This window comes from Mya arenaria, chromosome 14 (assembly GCF_026914265.1).
Source record: "Mya arenaria isolate MELC-2E11 chromosome 14, ASM2691426v1".
Lineage (NCBI taxonomy): Eukaryota > Metazoa > Mollusca > Bivalvia > Myida > Myidae > Mya > Mya arenaria.
In genome coordinates, this window is record NC_069135.1 from 44,220,241 (window position 1) to 44,239,340 (window position 19,100).

The following is a 19,100-nucleotide window of genomic DNA, read 5'->3' on the forward strand; positions in this document are numbered from 1 at the left end:
TGAAAAAATTGACAGCAAAAAACACAAACAAAGAGCAATAACTCAGTAATAAGCAAGAATAGAGTTATGGTTCTTTGGCACTGCACTAAAGATTACTAGGTATGTCTACCGAGTAGAATTCATTCCTTATGCGTGATCTGCCGTTGATGTTATAACATGATATTAGCGAGTTAGGTATACATCTGGCAAATTCAACCCAGTAAAAGTAAGTCTTCATAGCATAGTGGATACGACACTTCACTGCATTTTTTTTTTTCATTTTGGTAATCATTTACCATAACGATATCAAAGAGTAAAATATTTTATTAAAAAAGTGTCCATAGATTCGTTACAGGAAAGAACAACTTTTTTGGTGCCAATCTGGTGTACAGTCCCTTTCATAAACAACAAGTGAAGCCAATGCTGTATTAATTTGAGACAAACAAAAAGTTAATTTGAGACAAACAAAAAGAAGACAGCACAAAGTTCAAAAAGTGTGACCAATGTGAGAATACCTTACATAATTTATAAATTTTCCTGCGATTCAGACAATTTTAATGCTAGAAATCACAAAAAGTCATTCCCTTAAATAATTCCTGTCATAGTTTAAAGCTGCACTCTCACAGATTTACCGTTTTTACAACTTTTTTGTCTTGGAAAGAGCAAATCTTTGCGTAAACATCTTCAAACCAATGATATCAGATTGCTGACAAACAATCAGCTCGTAGTTTTCATATTTCCGTTCGAAAATTAATGTTTTATGGCTTAAACCGTTACTAACAGTCTAAGAATAATGCTTAAAACATCAATTTTTTAACTTTAATATAAAAATCTGCCATCTGCCGTCAGCAGTCTTATATAACTGGTTTCCATGGATTTTGCGCAAAAATTGGCTGGTTCCAAGACAAAAAATAAAAAAAGTTGTCAAAACGTTCAATCTGTGGGAGTGCAGCTTTAAACTCATAATAAAATTTTAATGCACTACATTTGACATAATTTTAGAGAGATGAAAAAATGTTATTTTTAAAAAGCACAATATATCCTTTATGTGACCTTACATTATAATGAATTTATTCAGATCATAATTAAGTGACCTTTCTTGCACTTAAATGTGAACAAGAAAGCTTGGGATTGAACACTAAATGAAACAAGGATGAAATTAAATGAATCACAAAATATCATCAAAATTATACACACAAATGTTCTTTGATATACAAAAAAAATGAAACTTTTTAGACTTTCAAAAATTTAACATTTACTAAATACGGTTACTAGTATATAAAATAATGCATACATTTGTAGGATATGATATCCTACTAGATGTAACTCGGCTTCGTTCATTTTTCTAAACTTTCTCTCAGTGATGAGGAATAAACTTTATTCACTGCAGTTGTTTTCTAAGTTTATGAAAATAAGAACAATTGAAACAATTCATTAACTACTGTTGATCAGTGCAGATTGTGGGAGGTCAAGGTTGATTTCAATGAACCACCAATAAGCCCTGCCAAAATTGGATACTGATTGGTCGGTCAGGTGCTTTTGGTAGGCATGATTACTCATTAGCATGAATGTTAACTTTAACCATCATTTATGAATGTTTACAAAATAATTGAATATTGAAATAATAAGCGAAATGTTAGTTTGAATAAAGAATGCCATGAACTATGTGAAGTATTCAAAAAGAGACCATTTTTTTCAGCTTGCGTAAATAATGAGAAAATTATTAAGTAAAGTTATTTATTGTTTATCAGGACAATGCTGAAATCTCATGTTTAGGCCTATAGTGATCATACTTGATTGCTATGTTATTGGCACTTATTGCAATATGTTTTATTCATTGCAATATTTATGTAAAACATAAATGATTATTTTGACTTAAGTTTGTAGATAAGAACTAATGGTATAGGTGATGTGAGAATGATCTCGTAAGTCTTTAAAACCCCTTTTGGTATTGTGAGTTTTTTTGCTCCAGTCTTGTTCAGTTTAGCTTTTGAAGATTTTCAAAGTAACTGCAAAACAACTCCAGCTGTCTAGAAAGACTATGTCAAACCCTGACCAGATATAATTTATTGTCTTTTCAAATTACCAACTTGGCAATGGTTTTATCATAACATAGGATATTGGTTTTAAAGAACATGTAAGTGTTTTTGTGTGTGGAATGAAATATCATAAGTGGCACTAAATTGAACATAATTTATAGTTCTCATTGATATTACACATAGCCCCATGTACATATTGATCTATAAGATTTAAGGCTTGGATGGAGTCAGGGCAAGAAAAAATACATGTTAATACATTGTATTTTCCAACGCAAGAACTGTTTGTATTGATTAACCAGCTTAATTGACAGTATGAGTTGGAGTTCAAATTGCTGAATTTAAGGCACATCTAGTTTTCAGAATTATTCAAACTCTGATTTAGCAACCTTAATATAGTTATATGAACTACTTTTGCGAAATGAAAGCTTTTTAGATTTACAAGGACGGGTGAAAAGTATTTGCCAAATGTACTGCAACACCTGATACCTGTTGCCTAGGAATCCAACAAATTATTGGCACTCCAAATGTTACAGTACTATTGGAGTGCCTGAAAAGAAAGCTTCTTGATTCTACATTCAACATCTTCTTTCTGTATGACATATTGGACCAGGAGAATCATGAACCTACAACCTTTTGCATCTATTGAGATAGGGAGCTATCAGGACAGTGACAGAGGACAGTACAAGAATGGCCAACTGCTGCATATATTGAGTTATCTAATGCATACAAATTAAGATAGAGAAAATATTCCTTAATTTTTCCAAACTACTTCCTTAAGCATCTTGTATGTAGTTGTCTTTTACAATGATTGTTCAAACTTACAATGGCCCTGTGGGTTAAAGATGCTCTGTCCACAGGGTAACAGGTTTTGTACATAATAGGGTTATAACTTATAAGTACTGCGTTTTGATCCAGGAGGTTGTATTCGACTCAAGTAGATTTTTGCAGATTCAGATTTCACAAGGCACAAGCCGAGTAAAATCAAAATCTACAAAAAAACTACCAGAATCAAATATGACATTCCGCCATATCCGGATCAAAACGCAGTACTAATAACCCTTTTATTATACATTACTGATTAGATCACTTAGAAGCCATATCTTTGCGTAATAAATTTCATTTTAAGGATGCACTCATTGGTTTAATGACGTCAATTAAACATTGCGCAACATACTTGACAGTTGTTATGACGTGACGTCACAAGAGTGGTATATGGCCATATTGCACTGGAGCGGAATATGGGTTTAAGTATTTTGTGATATGTATTGCATGTGGATTGATGATGGGTATATAATAAAGAATAAAATTATGTTTGGATTTTCCATTCTCACTAGCAGTGTGATGAACTGCTGACACCATGTTATGAAATTTGATGGTCAAAGTATTTAAAAAACATTTCAATATTTCATACTTTAAAAACGATTTTCATCTCATCTTAGTCTACTCAACTTGCTTTGCTATGTACAAAAGTCTGCAGCAGTAATATGAATAGCATAAGACAGAAGGCAGTGCCTAATATTTATCAACAGCACTAAGTTTTCATGGTAACATGTTATATGAATTGAATACCAAGCACAAATTAAGAGGGAGAAACTAATTCTTCACTATTTAAATAAAAACTACTTCCTAATAGCATTGTGTATGAAGTCTGACATAGGTGTACAATGTAGATGTCTTTTACAAAGATTGTTCAAAGTATTGCCCTGTGGTTTAAAGCTCCCCTGAAAAAGAGGTGACAGGTTTTCTATATAGTATATGATTACATCATTGAAAATCTTCTCTGAAACTGCAAATAACAGAACTTTGATATAAAAGGATTTGATCAAATTAAAGAAGTATGTGTGCCAACCACGTAAATTAATTTGTACAAGTCTGATTTAACGACTTTGAGAAATTCAAAAGAACTATGACTTTATCTGATTCAACGCTTTAGCCCCCCACCCCACCCCCTCACTATACACACACTTAACTAGATTTTTCAAATTTCCTTTGCAGCTTGCAAGCAGTTTTAGTCTAAAGTTTAAGCTAGCCCATTAAACAGTGACCCCTTGTGATGTGAGCCGATTCTTTCAATGCTTAGAACATGGTTGTCAACATTCCCCTAAATGAAGCCCTAGTCCGTCAGTGCTTTCAGCACTTTGATTAATTCCTTCTATGACCGACGGTTTTGTTCGTTTGTAAGGCCTACGTACAGTTGCGTGTTCTATTTCCATGCGGCATGGACTTATAGGCACTTAAATTACCGTAATAAATTACCACAGTTTTGCAATTAAAGTCATTGTCTAAATATCGAAAGGTATGTTTTTGAAATTCATTACTAAAAACTTTTTGGTTTCTTATTTTAAAGAATATTTTTTCAATTACTTTTCCCTCAAATGTGTATTCTTTCCGACCGTTATGTTTCCAAGTGTACCCATCAGCCTTCCAATCGTTTTTATTATCTACATTACCTGAATCACTAAATAAATATACACTACCTTCCTTCGGTTTGTATGGAGGTTCAGTCGTTGTACAGTCAGGTAAGTTTGATTCTAAGATGCAAGAGGCTTCCCCGTATGTTAAGAATCGGCCAGTCGTTGAAAATATGGGAGTATCTGCCCCACCCGCGGCAATATCAAGAGACACAGATTTGCACACATTTACACTAGCACTAAGGGATACACTTTCAGAATTGAACACATCTTCACAAGTAACACCAGACTTAATAGCATTTCCTACTACAGAATTATACACATTTTCACACGCACTAATTAAGAGACACAGAAGTGATATTTCCACTTTCAGCATTGCACAAATCAGAACTAAGACTGCATTTACATCACGCAGTACATCACGCAGAAAGACACTACTGGCTGACGACATCAGACTGCTGACCTTCGGACCCGGAGACGAACGACTGATGACCTTCCTACCCGACGAAGACGATATTGGTGCAGACGGAAGGTCCCTGGTGCCTTCGTACTCGACCCGCTTTTTCAGTGCCGACTGGAAGTGCGTTTCCCGTTTGAAGAGCATCTTCCTCGGAGCCCGACCTTTGATCAACTTCCGTGATGAGGCCCGACCACTGCGGGGACGAACTGTTATCCACGAAGTAGATACGACCACAGGAGCTGCCGGTGGCCACGCAGTTGGAGGTCGAACCGCTGCCGACACAACCACAGTAAATGGATGTTGATCCGCTGCCGAAACAACCGCAGTAGATGGAGGTAGAGTCGCCGACGGCATGCACTCATCGATTGCAGTCTCGATGTTGTTGGCGAGCATCTCGGTTCCTTCGAAGCTGAGATGAAGCCCATCCCTTGACATGAGGCGGCGACTGACCCCAAACGTGGAGTGGAACTCACACTGACTAATCGTCTGCAGCCAAGAAATGGACTTTGACAGCTCGCGCATCAGGGAGTTTGTCTCAACCGCGACCGCATTCCAGTGGTCCAAAAACCCTGTCTCGAACGCTACGCGATGTCCTGTCTGCTCATGGAACAGGTTCCGCCTTCTATGAAGGACTTCCTAAAGCAGGATCATTCCATGTGGACACACGGTATGAAGGGTGAGACATAACTGTCTTAATTATGTCCTGTACAATTGCGGCTGCTGACCTACGTCCAATGTCATTGGCGTCGACAACAAGTGCAATCGTCTGAAAACATTTTATTTCCGAATAAAACAACATCTAAGATCCTGGTCAGCAAAGTTCGAAAAAGGCTGACCAGCGTTTGAATTTCGAAAAAGGCTGACCAGGTTGGTCAGCGTTAAGAAATACTTGTTTCCAATTACACTATGTCATTAAGTTTCACAAATGATCAAATGTATCCATCTATTGTAACATATATGCATTAACTTTGAAAATGTTTTATTTCCGAATAAAACAACATCTAAGATCCTGGTTAGCAAAGCTCGAAAATGGCTGACCAGCCAGCGATAAGAAATACATGTCAGGTTAAGTTTAAGAGCAATAGTATTCATTTTGTGTACAAGTACTTGAACTTGTAAACATAACGTACCCTTTGAATATAAAATGTCAATACATCATCAACATTCCAGAATGTTTATAGCAAATGAAATCAATTCATTATTCGATGAAGTATTAAGGAATAAATGACTGCTACGAGTCATGATATTTCGATACATTATAATGATATGGATTGCATAAAGTTGATCTTTTGAAACATTATCAAGTAATTTGAACATGATTTACATATAGTCTTTTAGCTCAGCTGTATGAATGTAAAAAAAAAATATTGATGACTTCATATATGAAAAAAATATCGTTCACTAATTCAACATTATTTGTACCCAAATTAATATAATTTAAATACAGTACACAAATTCGACTCGTGGCAGTTTTATTAGGTCTTTAGAGACAATTTCTCGCTTGATTGTTATAATGGAAAGGATTGTAGTAGTTACAATTCGGTCAGGTTCATTTTCGTTTTAATTTGCATTCAATTATCAATTTATCATAGTAAATATACCTCAATTCATAATTCATTACAAAAGCCGTCATTATGTGACATAATTCAAATTAAACATTCTTAAGAATAAACATTAAAATAGCCAAACAGTAGCTGACATTTTTTAAGTACGTCATATATCTAGCATACCATTGTCAACTAATACAATATATAATTCCACTACATAAATTACCGACTTGTGTGGCACCAACTCATAGAACTCTAGACTTTTTTCTACTGGAAGTCGCGCACGGTAAATGCAGAGTAAGAGAACACTGGGTACTGAGTTAAACCACCTAATTTAAGTATTTTGTCTGAGAATGTCCAACTATTAAAGCCATAATGAAAATGTTTAAAAATTAAAGTCAAAGGTTAAACTCACAAAAACTAAACTGTCTATAAATGAACACAAGTACTTGAACTAACTAAACACAAATCCACGTAATATTATAATCCAAATCACACGTCACAATTTATTAAATATCTAAAGCAATATATGTTTTTCACTTTTCAACGAATTCTACAATAATAATAATATAATACAGGAACCATTAAAAATACTCTTATATCAATTGCTCATAAACAACAGTTTTCATATCTTGTATTGGTTATTCACGAATAAAACAAGATTATACAACAGATTAAAGAGATTTATCTTCTAATAAAATTTGATCAATAGCGGATGGGCAAACTTCAAACACACGATTCTCCGGTAAGGATTTCAAATACTGCTATCATTTAAGGTTTTTCATGTTCAAATGTCGAATATATGGCATGCGGGGGAAGACTCCATGCTTGCCACAATCACAGCATACTGGTACAGCCGGTATTTTACTGACATCATCAAATTTTACTGACAAAAATGACCAAAAAAACAAGCTGGAAATAACATAAATTATTAATTTACTTAAACAAATCATGGAGCAATAATTTTAAAAGAATACATAAAAGTAAATACGAATTAAAACTGTTCCATATTTAGTTACTCCGATGACAAAAATGGCAGTCCTAGACTGTGAGGTGAATAAAGTACTTTTCATACAGATTGGTAGTTTCTTGAAAAATGCCATTTATATCAACCAATTGGTCTTGAATCCTAGTATGCTGATGGAAAAAATGTAGTAGTGGTGCAGGTTTAACTAAAAATATTTCAAAAATAGTGCCGAAAGTTTTCCGATTTAGGTACTCACCCAGTATGACTAATTTTTTTTTATCAAAATCTCATTTTCGCCAAGCCAAAATAACTTTATTTTCGCCAAAAACGTACTATGTATATATATTTCTTTAAATGTTATTTTCGCGAAAATAATTTTATTTTAGCCCAAAATAATCGTTATTTTCAGATTATTATAAAAAAAAAATTCGCCAAAAACTAACTATATTTTTGTAAGAAAGGTTATTTTCTCGGTTATTAACTTTATTTTCACCAAAAACTAACCACATTTTAAGTGTTTTATCAAAATTTCATTTTCGCCAAAAAACTTTATTTTTCTCCCAAAACTAACTATATTTTTGTCGAAAATGTTATTTTCGCGAAAATAACTTTATTTTAATAGCCAAAAGTCCCCCTATATATATTTTCAGATTTTTATCAAAATCTTATTTTCGCCAAAATAACTTAGCCAAAAACGAACTATATTTTTGTCAAATACGTTATTTTCGCCAAAACTTACCCTATTTTCAGATTTTTATCAAAATCTCATTTTCGCCAAAAACGAACTATATTTTTGTGTAAAATGTTATTTTCGCAAAAATAACCCTATTTTCAGATTTTTTATCAAGATATTATTTTCGCCAAAATAACTTTATTTTAGCCAAAAACTAACTATAATTTTGTCAAAATTGCCATTTACGCCAAAACTAACCCTATTTTCAGATATAGATCAAAATCTTATTTTCGCAAAAATAACTTCATTTCATCCAAAATAACCTTATTTTCGTATTTTAGTCAAAAATCCTATTTTCGCGAAAATAACCATATTTTCTCGAAAATAGCATATTTTCGTATTTTAGTCATACCCTAAAACATAGTGGTGCATAACCGAAACAAATCTGACTGAGGTTTCAATCAGGAAGTAAAAATAACTTGACTGAATAATGTCTCAGTAAAATTTAAATTTACTGACAATGGTGGAAAATTACCACTGGATTCCTTCAACGAATAAATATGGTGTCGGTACGTAATGTCATTTTAGATTATTCTTAAAAACGTCTTGCTAGTTCAAGCTTATTAGACTCCCCTTTGCTCATTTACCAGTTTGTATGTATGTATCATTGTATGTATTTATTTAGATCTTATGTTCAAGGATAACCCGTGAAAGTGCAAGCACTTATTTCCAACGGGGTCCTTTGTTTTTGCTGAAGGGACAGCACGCTGAAGAGACAGTGTTGGGATACAAGGAAGTCCGTTTGCTACACCCTAGCTCTTTTTCCGAAGAGAACCCTTGGTTCTTTTACGTGCTCAGTGTAAAGCACCAATGCACAGGATACAACTTTCCTGGGTTAAACCAGTACCGAGTACACCACATTTCCAAGCACTACTCTTTAAATACCAAGCGCCAGGCAAGGGAGCTACTTGTACCAACTTTTAACATCTTTTTGGTGTGACACGGCCAGGGATCGAACCCATGACCTCCCGCTCCGTAGGCGGACACTTAACGTCTAGGCCATGGAGACGGGATGGGGAATGATAGTCAAACAGCCGTCAACGTTTTTTTTTTAGTATATGGCAGACTTGTGACATCCACCATCCCAGCAAGAAGTAGCAAACGGTCCTTGCGCAGAGAATCCTAACGGCCACAATTTTGAAATCATTCCCGTTATAAATTTAAATTTCTACGAAAATATTATTGCCTACTAATAAACACATATTTATATATGTCATTCTGTCAAAAAACATGTTCATATATGTTATAAACCACTTACATGTGTTGATTGTTTATTAAGTATCCCAATATCTGTAAATCTGGGACAAATCTGACAGGTTGTGTACATGTATAAAATGATATTCGTGACCCAGAATATATTTATGCGAAAATAACAACTCGAATGACGAATTCAATCTGGGTTAGATCACTGTCCGGTATATATTGATCAATGTTGTCATTATTATTCAACATTGATGCATGATATTACTATATACATTCTTTCACCCGTTGTGTTGTAGCGTTACAGGGATACATTTATAAGAAATGTCAAAATAATCCCTGTAATAATGTATCCTTAATCGCTCTTTATTGTAGCTATGGGGAATGAGGACATTTCAACCTGAATCATATTATCCCCTCGACAATTCAACACCTCTGACTTCATATACCGAAATCATTTCAAACCCTAAAGCCAATTTAACACATCCATATAACTGGTATAGGTTAATGAAAGACTTTTTCATGTCTATAAATAGGGATCTAATGTAACGGTCCTCTTGTAGGCGGCGGATGTGCGTTCATAATAATGTAGCGGTCCGCTGTAGGCGGTGGATGTGCGTTCATAATAACATTCCGTTATAAACGGAAGTACGTTCATAACGGATGTTAGCTTGGTTGGTAATATGCAAATTAGCAAAGCCCGGGCTCTGTGTGAATAGAGAATTTAGTGTATATAAAGACTAGTGGACCCCTTCAGGGTCGAGCATGATTTTCTCTGAAGGGATCTGTTGGTGTTTGTTTGACGGCGCACGTTACAAATGGTGGCAGCGGTGGGATGTTGACAACTGCCGGAACGGAGTTGCCTTACCCACAAATTTCCCAGGCCAAGACTCCGTATGAGTCTTCTCGGAGGTGAAAGTAATGTAACGGTCCGCTTGTAGGCGGCGGATGTGCGTTCATAATAATGTAGCGGTCCGCTGTAGGCGGTGTATGTGCGTTCATAGTGTGAAGGTCCGGATGTGCATTCATAATAACATTCCGTTATAAACGGAAGTACGTTCATAACGGATGTTAACTTGGTTGGTAATATGCAAATTAGGTGAAAGTAATGTAATGGTCCGTTTGTAGGCGGCGGATGTGCATTCTTAATAATGAAGGGATCTGTTGACCCTGTTTGGCTCACAATTTACACTAATAAAAAAACCATCATTGGCTACTCACTAGACAGTCTTTGTATCTGTAACCTGATTTATATACATGTACAGGGAGAAAAACTTTCAGTTAAATGACACATTTATTCCCTATCTGAAAAGCCCCCGCCCCATTCTTAAATGGTGAAAAACTAAAATTGACAAATCTAATTTTGCCTAGAAATGAACAAGAAAGCTTAAAACATATTGATATTCCTTTTAACATGATTAAGCTAAGCTCACTATATTTATATTTTCTATAATTTGTGTTATATTTACTTCAGTTAGAGGTTTAAGACCAAGTGAATATGAAATATAATTTATGATAATTATAATAAACCATTTGAAATATATACTTTTGCAATGTGTCAAGAAATTTAGGCCAGAATGATAAAAACATGCATTTATCGCAATAACTAAATGCAATATTAAAGCCAAAAATATATTATCTAAATTGAGCACATTCATCGTCATTTCCATATTAGCATATATCACATGTCTTTCTTTAATTCTATGTTGCTCTATATACTAATAATTTTCATTCTTTAAAAAAAAAATTCTTAAACAAAATAACCATGCTGACCATGTTACTTTCATAAATGTTCTCTCTTAAAAGCTAAATGGTAATAAGACAATTAGTATTGACACATTAAACCTGCAATTTTTCGCTAAACGCCATTTAATTTTAAAATTCTTGCATCACTTTTATTTAAAAAACAGGAGCTTTATATTCTTCATGTGAAATTTTATTTGAAAATGTTCAGTATTTCTTTAGTTGTTCCTCAAGTATAATCCGACAAGTGCTCAGGTACTGTTTGCAAAGCGCTATGCTCCGCCCACTTATCTACCTCATTAGCATATGTTGAGTCAGTGATCATAGTTATATAATCTCTTATTTTCTCTAATTATTTAATCCTAAGTGGCACTTGGCCACTAATATTGTATAACCAAAACAAAACAACAAAAATGTTGCTAAAATTGCTAACCTTAAAAGAACAGTCACCCCATGACTGGAATACTTTTTATTTAAGATCACCATCTATAAGTAAATGAATGGCTGTCTGACGTAGCCCATGCCAAGGGCTTCATCAAGCATAAATGGCTGTCTCATAGCCCATGCCAAGAGCTCTGTCAAGCATAAATGGCTGTCTCATAGCCCATGCCAAGAGCTCTGTCAAGCATAAATGGCTGTCTCATAGCCCATGCCAAGAGCTCTGTCAAGCATAAATGGCTGTCTCATAGCCCATGCCAAGAGCTCTGTCAAGCATAAATGGCTGTCTCATAGCCCATGCCAAGAGCTCTGTCAAGCATGAATGGCTGTCTCATAGCCCATGCTAAGGGCTTCATCAAGCATGAATGGCTGTCTCATAGCCCATGCCAAGAGCTCTGTCAAGCATGAATGGCTGTCTCATAGCCCATGCCAAGGGCTTCATCAAGCATGAATGGCTGTCTCATAGCCCATGCCAAGAGCTCTGTCAAGCATAAATGGCTGTCTCATAGCCCATGCCAAGAGCTCTGTCAAGCATAAATGGCTGTCTCATAGCCCATGCCAAGAGCTCTGTCAAGCATGAATGGCTACCCAATAGCCCATACCAAAGGCTATATCAAGCATGAATGGCTGTCTCGTAGCCAATGCCAAGGGCTTTATCAAGCATGAATGGCTGTCTCATAGCCCATGCCAAGGGCTTTATCAAGCATGAATGGCTGTCTCATAGCCCATGCCAAGGGCTATTTCAAGCATTAATGGCTGTCTCACAGCCCATGCCAAGAGCTATATCAAGCATGAATGGCTGTCTCCTAGCAATGTTTTCATTAGCAAACACTAAGATGACTTAAACAGTCATGCCAAGGCTATGAAGTCAATAGAAATTTTGAAAATGGTGCATTTCCACCATATATTTTAGGTAAGTTTCTTTCAAGGAACTGTTGGAGACAGGCAAGTTAACATGTTTTATATTAAATAGAAATCATTACTGAAATATAATAGTTATCAATTTTTTATTTTATCCCATTTAAATATTTTCTATGAAAAGTAATACTTCTCATAAACTCACTACTATTTGTTGTGTTTCACTTTCAGCAATCTGCAACTACCAAGGAAGTGGTGGACACTGTTTACCTCTGTGTGTTGGAGAGACGGTCCACATACTGGAGCAGTATGGTGTAGGAAGAACAGGTAAAGGTTTCAACTCTTAAAGTTATAAGCAGTTTAGTGTTGGAAGAACTGGTAAAGGTTTAAGCTCTCAATGTCATAAGCAGTATGGTGTTGGAAGAACTGGTAAAGGTTTAAGCTCTCAATGTCATAAGCAGTATGGTGTTGGAAGAACTGGTAAAGGTTTAAGCTCTCAATGTCATAAGCAGTATGGTGTTGGAAGAACTGATAAAGATTAAAGCTCTCAATGTCATAAGCAGTTTAGTGTTGGAAGAACTGGTAAAGGTTTAAGCTCTCAATGTCATAAGCAGTATGGTGTTGGAAGAACTGATAAAGGTTTAAGCTCTCAATGTCATAAGCAGTATGGTGTTGGAAGAACTGGTAAAGATTAAAGCTCTCAATGTCATAAGCAGTATGGTGTAGGACTGGTCAATTTTTAAGCTCTCAATGTCATAAGCAGTATTGTATTGGAAGAACTGGTAAAGATCCACCACTGTGGTAATATCATATATATTTTAATTTTTTGTCCAATGAAAATAAAAAATAAATAACAGAAATTTATCGATAAATAAACAATCTCTTAATGTATAAAGCAGACGCTCACTGCCTGGTGTGACGTCATTTTATGGTTCTGGCTGTCAGAGCGTTCTCTGCAGTGTTTGGTTAATAAAGTACATACAGAGAAGCTAGTCTCCTTTAAAAACAACGTCATTATCAGATATTTAAGATTATTGTCAGCCCTTGATTTTATGAATAATGATATTATTTTAAATAAAGTGGAAACAAAATAACAGACAGGTTCTGTTAGTCGAATTTCAGTATGAACGAGAATATTTCCTAACATATTTGTGATGTGAATTATGTCATTAAACCCTCGCGATTTGGCGATTTGTAAGCGGTGCTCCAGGGCCATTTCCTACATAGAAATAAAAGCTTGGTGAGGAAAGGCTTAAAAAAGACTATAGAATGAATGATTCTTAGTTTATTTTTAAACAATAGATTATTTAATTGTTTTTTATTGCAAAATTTTACCGAACACCTTGTTTTTTTTACGGGTCACCAATTTTTAGAAGTAGGTGATCCTGCTGGTCACCTGATAAAAAATTAATGTCGCATCCTGTTGTAGGCTTTCATTATATATTCAGTAGGGTTTAGGGAGGACTCCGGGTAAAGGTTTATGCTCTTAATGCTATATACAATTTAGTATAGAAAGAACTGGTGATGGTATATGCTCTCAATGTCATAAGCAGCATGGTGTAAGAAGTATTTGTAAATGTTTATGCTCTTAATGGCCGGCAACAATGCAAAAGTGGGTGGGAAAGGTCAAAAACTAAAACGTTAAAAAAATTCCATGTTTTATTTTTTTACCTTTTCAACAATGTCTTGAGAGTTGTTGATGATATCTTGTCAAATAAGATAGTTATTCAGGAAAATAATGAAAAATAGTGGATGGAACTTATTTACGGGTTACAAAAATGCGTATATCTTAAACAACAACAACAATTACCTTTATTTGCCATAGTAACATTTGTTACAACAGACAAGAGTTTAATAATGCATCGGTAAACAAGATGGTATCGAAGTGAAATTATTACGCAATATAATAATGTTAACATGTACAACTGAAATAAAGCTTCATAATTGTATTTGCCGGTTCTGAGTGACATGGGTAAAGTTAGTTAAACAATTTGTCTTAACATTTTGAAGTAAAATACTTTGGAGAGGAAATGTAGGATATTTGTGGTATTAGTTTTTTTCAGCAAGTAAATAGTTGTCTTAAAAAACAACAACAACAGATAATTGTACATGCATCGTTCATAATATTTGATAGTATAAATACTGTTATGAAAACATGACGCTTTAGTGTAATCTGGCACAGATAAAATAGCTGCAATTAACACAAAGCCCCAAGACAAATTGTTGATTGGGCAGTTCTGATAAATTTGACTCATAAACATATTCTTTTTGTATAAGGCCACACCAAATTGATCTTTCGTTCCTCGGATTCGCCGCACCTGTTTTTTTGAAAATGTAAAAAAAATATTTTTATTTTTTTCATGCGATCGCTCCAATTTTTTTACCTGTGAACCAGATATTTTGAGTTTAAATATAGGTTGAAGTGTAATTTGTCCATTTTTAATATGTTTTTCGCTTGCGCTCGCTTCATATTTAATGAAAAATGATAAAAAAAATAAATTTATTTTTATTTTTATTTCGCTCGCTCGCTCCATTTTTTTTTGGCAAAAATCCGAGGAACTAAAGATCAATTTGGTGTGGCCTAAAGACATTTCTGGAAAAACGTAAATGCCTTATGATTGGAAATCTGATAAAATATTCTTTTGTAAGAATTGGTCAACTCCTAATTACAGCTTTTCATGTTACAACGGATAAATGAATTGCTTGTTAAACACTGAACCTCAAAACTAAATAAAAATTGAGTTTTTAAACATTTTAAAATTTGGTCATTCAATGGCCTTTTGCATCGCTGCAGGCCCTTAATATTATTAACTCTTTGGTGTTGAAAGAAATAGTAAAGGTTATTCTCTTACTGTTATAAGCAGTTTTGTTTAGGAGAAAATACCGTAAATGACTGGGTATAAGATGATAGGGGGTATTAGACGCAGGGAAAAAATCTGTGAAAAGTCCGAGAAAAAAACTTTTAATCTGTTATTGGTTAAAAGACGCATAGAAAAAATGTCAAAATCGTCCGGCATTTTCAGCCACCATGTTTGTTGACAGTGACCAAAAAAATTTTTTTTCGTGAAAATGGCGATGGTTATCTTTAAAACCATACTGTCGAGAACGAAAAGTTATGTTATGCAAAAAAATATTTTGACAGTGCCCAACTTTGCTTTTTTATATGTAAGTTTGATTATTGTTTAATTCAATTTATTATTCAAAATAATATTGAATACCGTAATTCACAAGAGTTCGGACACCATAAATTAATTATTTTTTTCGCTCTCCGAACACATAGAAAATTATCATTTTTACATTTTATTTACATGTTTGTTTAACCTGCTTTTTTTCTTCATGTTTGCTTTTTACCACTTATTAATTTATCCGTAGTCATCAATGGTCATAAACTTATTTATTACGCCTATAAGTGTAAATCCTTCATCAAGTTAATTAAAACACCATTTTATACATGCACTGAACTGAATAAACACATTCTATCGGCTTCAGATCAAACAGTCACACTGTGTGACGTCACATAACTAACAGTTATACCCACGAGGATCTCGTGGAGAGCATGGACATTGCTATGCAGGATTAATGTATAACTGTACGATTATTGCTTCATATAGTCTATAAGTGTGGTACAAGTTTGAAAGTTTATTGGCAGATTGTTTTACAAACATGTCATGTCGATGTTTTCTTAATCCCTTGATCACCCTTGTTGTTTGTTTAATCCTCAAATAAATATATCACACTTCCTTTTCAACAGGCAATAAATCGTTTAGGATGGGTAGTAACTAAATAAATTGTCACAGTGGTGTATACGGTTAGGTAATCTAGCCAGGCATTGAAAAGATAAAAATCAATAATCTTCGTCTGTGAAACTTTGTAACTATGAAAGTTATGATTGATGTCCTTTGGGTGTCCGAAAATTAGGCACGCACAATAAATTATTTTGGGAAATAATTATGGGTGTCCAAATATTTAGAGTGTCCGAACTCTTAGGTGATTTATGGTAACTTTAATCGAAAAATATTTTTGTTGAAATTATAAACGTCTTACGATATACCGTATCCCCATCTTCAACTGCCGTTTTAACCCGTATATACTCGATCAATATGACGCGAGTAACATCCCTTTCTACATAAATGTAAACAAACTCTCGGCTTGAAATTGACCTCAGAAAAAAAGTTCAAAAAATTGTTACTGGGTATTATACGCAGGCATTTTTTTGCATCAAAATCTGAGGGAAAAAAGTGCATCTAATACCCAGTCATTTACGGTAATGGCTAATGCTTTTTATGTCATAAGCAGTATAGCATAAGGAGAATTTGTAATGGCTTACCATATGCTCTCAATGTTATTAGTAATATGTTGTCGGGTGACTTGTTGATGGCTTTCAGTGTATTCAGATCCATTATCTCCCAACCTCACTCACCCATGCATTATTGTGTGTGTATGATCTCAGGGAATTTTATTGTTTAAAACAATTGACTGATTTGTAGAAGAAGGAAGGCAGCATTATATCAGTATGCCCAGTGAATCTGCAATCAGACCAAATTCCATTTGCAACAGAAACTCTTTACGAATAAATAATGCTTAAACATTCATTTAGGTGTATAAAATGTCCTAGAAAGCTTAGTGTTAGTTTTATTTCATTTGTATATGTTTTCAACAACTTCGTGTTAGTAAGGCTCAAATAGTGCCACAAAGTATAAAACATAAGAAGGAAAACTATGTATAGATGGATTAAGAAAGAAAAACTATTAGACATTACCACTAGTAAAGAAGGAAGATATACATGTGTATATCAGATGTCAGAACTGGTTTGTTGAATTTTAATCTGTTTATCTTTTTTATCAGCATGGTTCAGAGGGACCACATATAGAAACAAGGATAAATTGGTAAGTACAAATAAACACTTCTTAAAGGCCAATTTAACAAAATGTTTTACATAACTCTATCCATGGCGTCTTTGATACACATTCCATTAATACTACTCAAGTGACTGGCTTTTTTAGGGATAGCAACAAAAACTTCACCCATAACTGGTCAATACACCAGTCAGTTGTAACCACGGCCCCCCCAGGGTCGGAGGAATAGCGGGGACTTTTTCTTTTGGTCCAGCCAAGCCCAGACAAAGTCCCCGCCCTGCGGAGACAGTCTGCTGGTAAAATCCCCGCCAAATGCCCCCGCACCCCAGTGACCCTGGATAAGGCCCATTCCCCACTATTTTTGGCGCGTAGACAAAACCACCGTATTCACCCGGCACTGCGGGGCTACCTGGAATGTAAAAACATGGCCCATTTCCCCAGCTATCCGGTCGTATTTAGTCAGTAATCTGTCATACATTGCCACATGGAATGTGGCTGGTTTATGCAAAAATAACAATGATCAAGAGAATTATGGCTAGTTTTTCTACCAGCAAATTAACTCTGGCGTAATCCGGCATTTGTAAACTCTTGAATTATTCATGTGTAAATCGTAATCTTGAATTATTCGCACTGCGTTTTTTCTAAAAGATTTGCAAATCCGAGATTTACACTGGATTGTGTTTATCAGAGCATTCAACCTTAAAAAAGGCACAGTCAAATGGTATCAATTTTGCAGTACATCTGGATACATGACTGATTTTATTCATAAATATGGAGCCAAAAAGTAAACAATCTCTCCATTTGAGAAAAATGTTAAGAAATTGTTGATAAGTATAAAAACTGTATACAGTATAAAACATAGATGCCTTAACCATTTCGAAAAAGAGAGTTGGAAGCAGGTTATGACATATTTGAATCCACGGTTACCTATAATTGATATTAATAATATCTAATAATATCAAACACCAGAAATTTCACATATATATACCTATTAATAAATATAAAAAAGTTTTTCATTTGGTGCTCTTGTGCCCTCTATTTTTGTAACTTAATTATAAATGTCAATGATGTTGAAAACGAGATGTAGTAAGTATATTTGTTGTACACATACATGGAACGGTGAGCTCCCTAAAACATTATGTATCAGTGTTCGTGGAATATCTGGTTGAACTCCATACAGATCTGGCGAATGTTAGCGAAACCAATAATACATTATCTTGTATACAATTGCACTTGCCTTGTAAATAAAATAAATGTAATTCACATTTATATTTTATAATTTATGTATGTCCAGGGCTACAAATGTTCACGTGTATCCTGGGGAAATACCCTACACGTTATACTATTAGTTAACAGATTGTTAAAATATTATTAAGATATCTAAAGGACTTTAATTATAATTCATAAACCATGCCTTCACTTTTATAATAGCATGTGTCTAACCCATTGTTTGAATACCATTTTAATCAAAGCGCTGAAAGCGCTGAGGAACGGTGGCCCCGAGAGAAAGTCCATATGTTAATTACGAACTAAGCAATTTCGTAAATGTTGTCAGGAATTTTAGGAACAAATTGATAGGAGCACACTTGCGAAGTTGAGAGGTGCGATTCATATGTTTCACAACAGCGAACGAGTTGACGGCGCCAATTTTATATGGCAAGATATATACACATAGAACATAAATACAGTGTAAGATAAAAGAAATGTATGTAGAATATTTTGAACCTTTTAGGGTTTGGAAGTTTGTTATTTCAAAGTAGATGAAAAGGAAATGTAGATACACGAGTTGATAGGAAATGTATGTCATTGCATATTTTAATGCATCTTTTTTAAATACATCCAGGCATTAATTCTACAAGATGTAAATAT

The 19,100-nt window shown here is 34.5% G+C and overlaps 1 protein-coding gene across 1 annotated transcript in view; it reads left to right on the top strand.

Moving 5' to 3' along the window:
* Window positions 1–8,510: 8,510 nt before the first annotated feature.
* Window positions 8,511–19,100, top strand: part of LOC128216763 (dedicator of cytokinesis protein 4-like) — a 189,359-nt gene continuing 178,769 nt past the window's right edge. Inside the window, 3 exon segments of the mRNA XM_052923421.1 lie at window positions 8,511–8,645; window positions 12,607–12,702; window positions 17,221–17,261. Of these exon segments, the coding sequence (XP_052779381.1) occupies window positions 8,597–8,645; window positions 12,607–12,702; window positions 17,221–17,261 (186 nt within the window). The 5' untranslated portion in view covers window positions 8,511–8,596.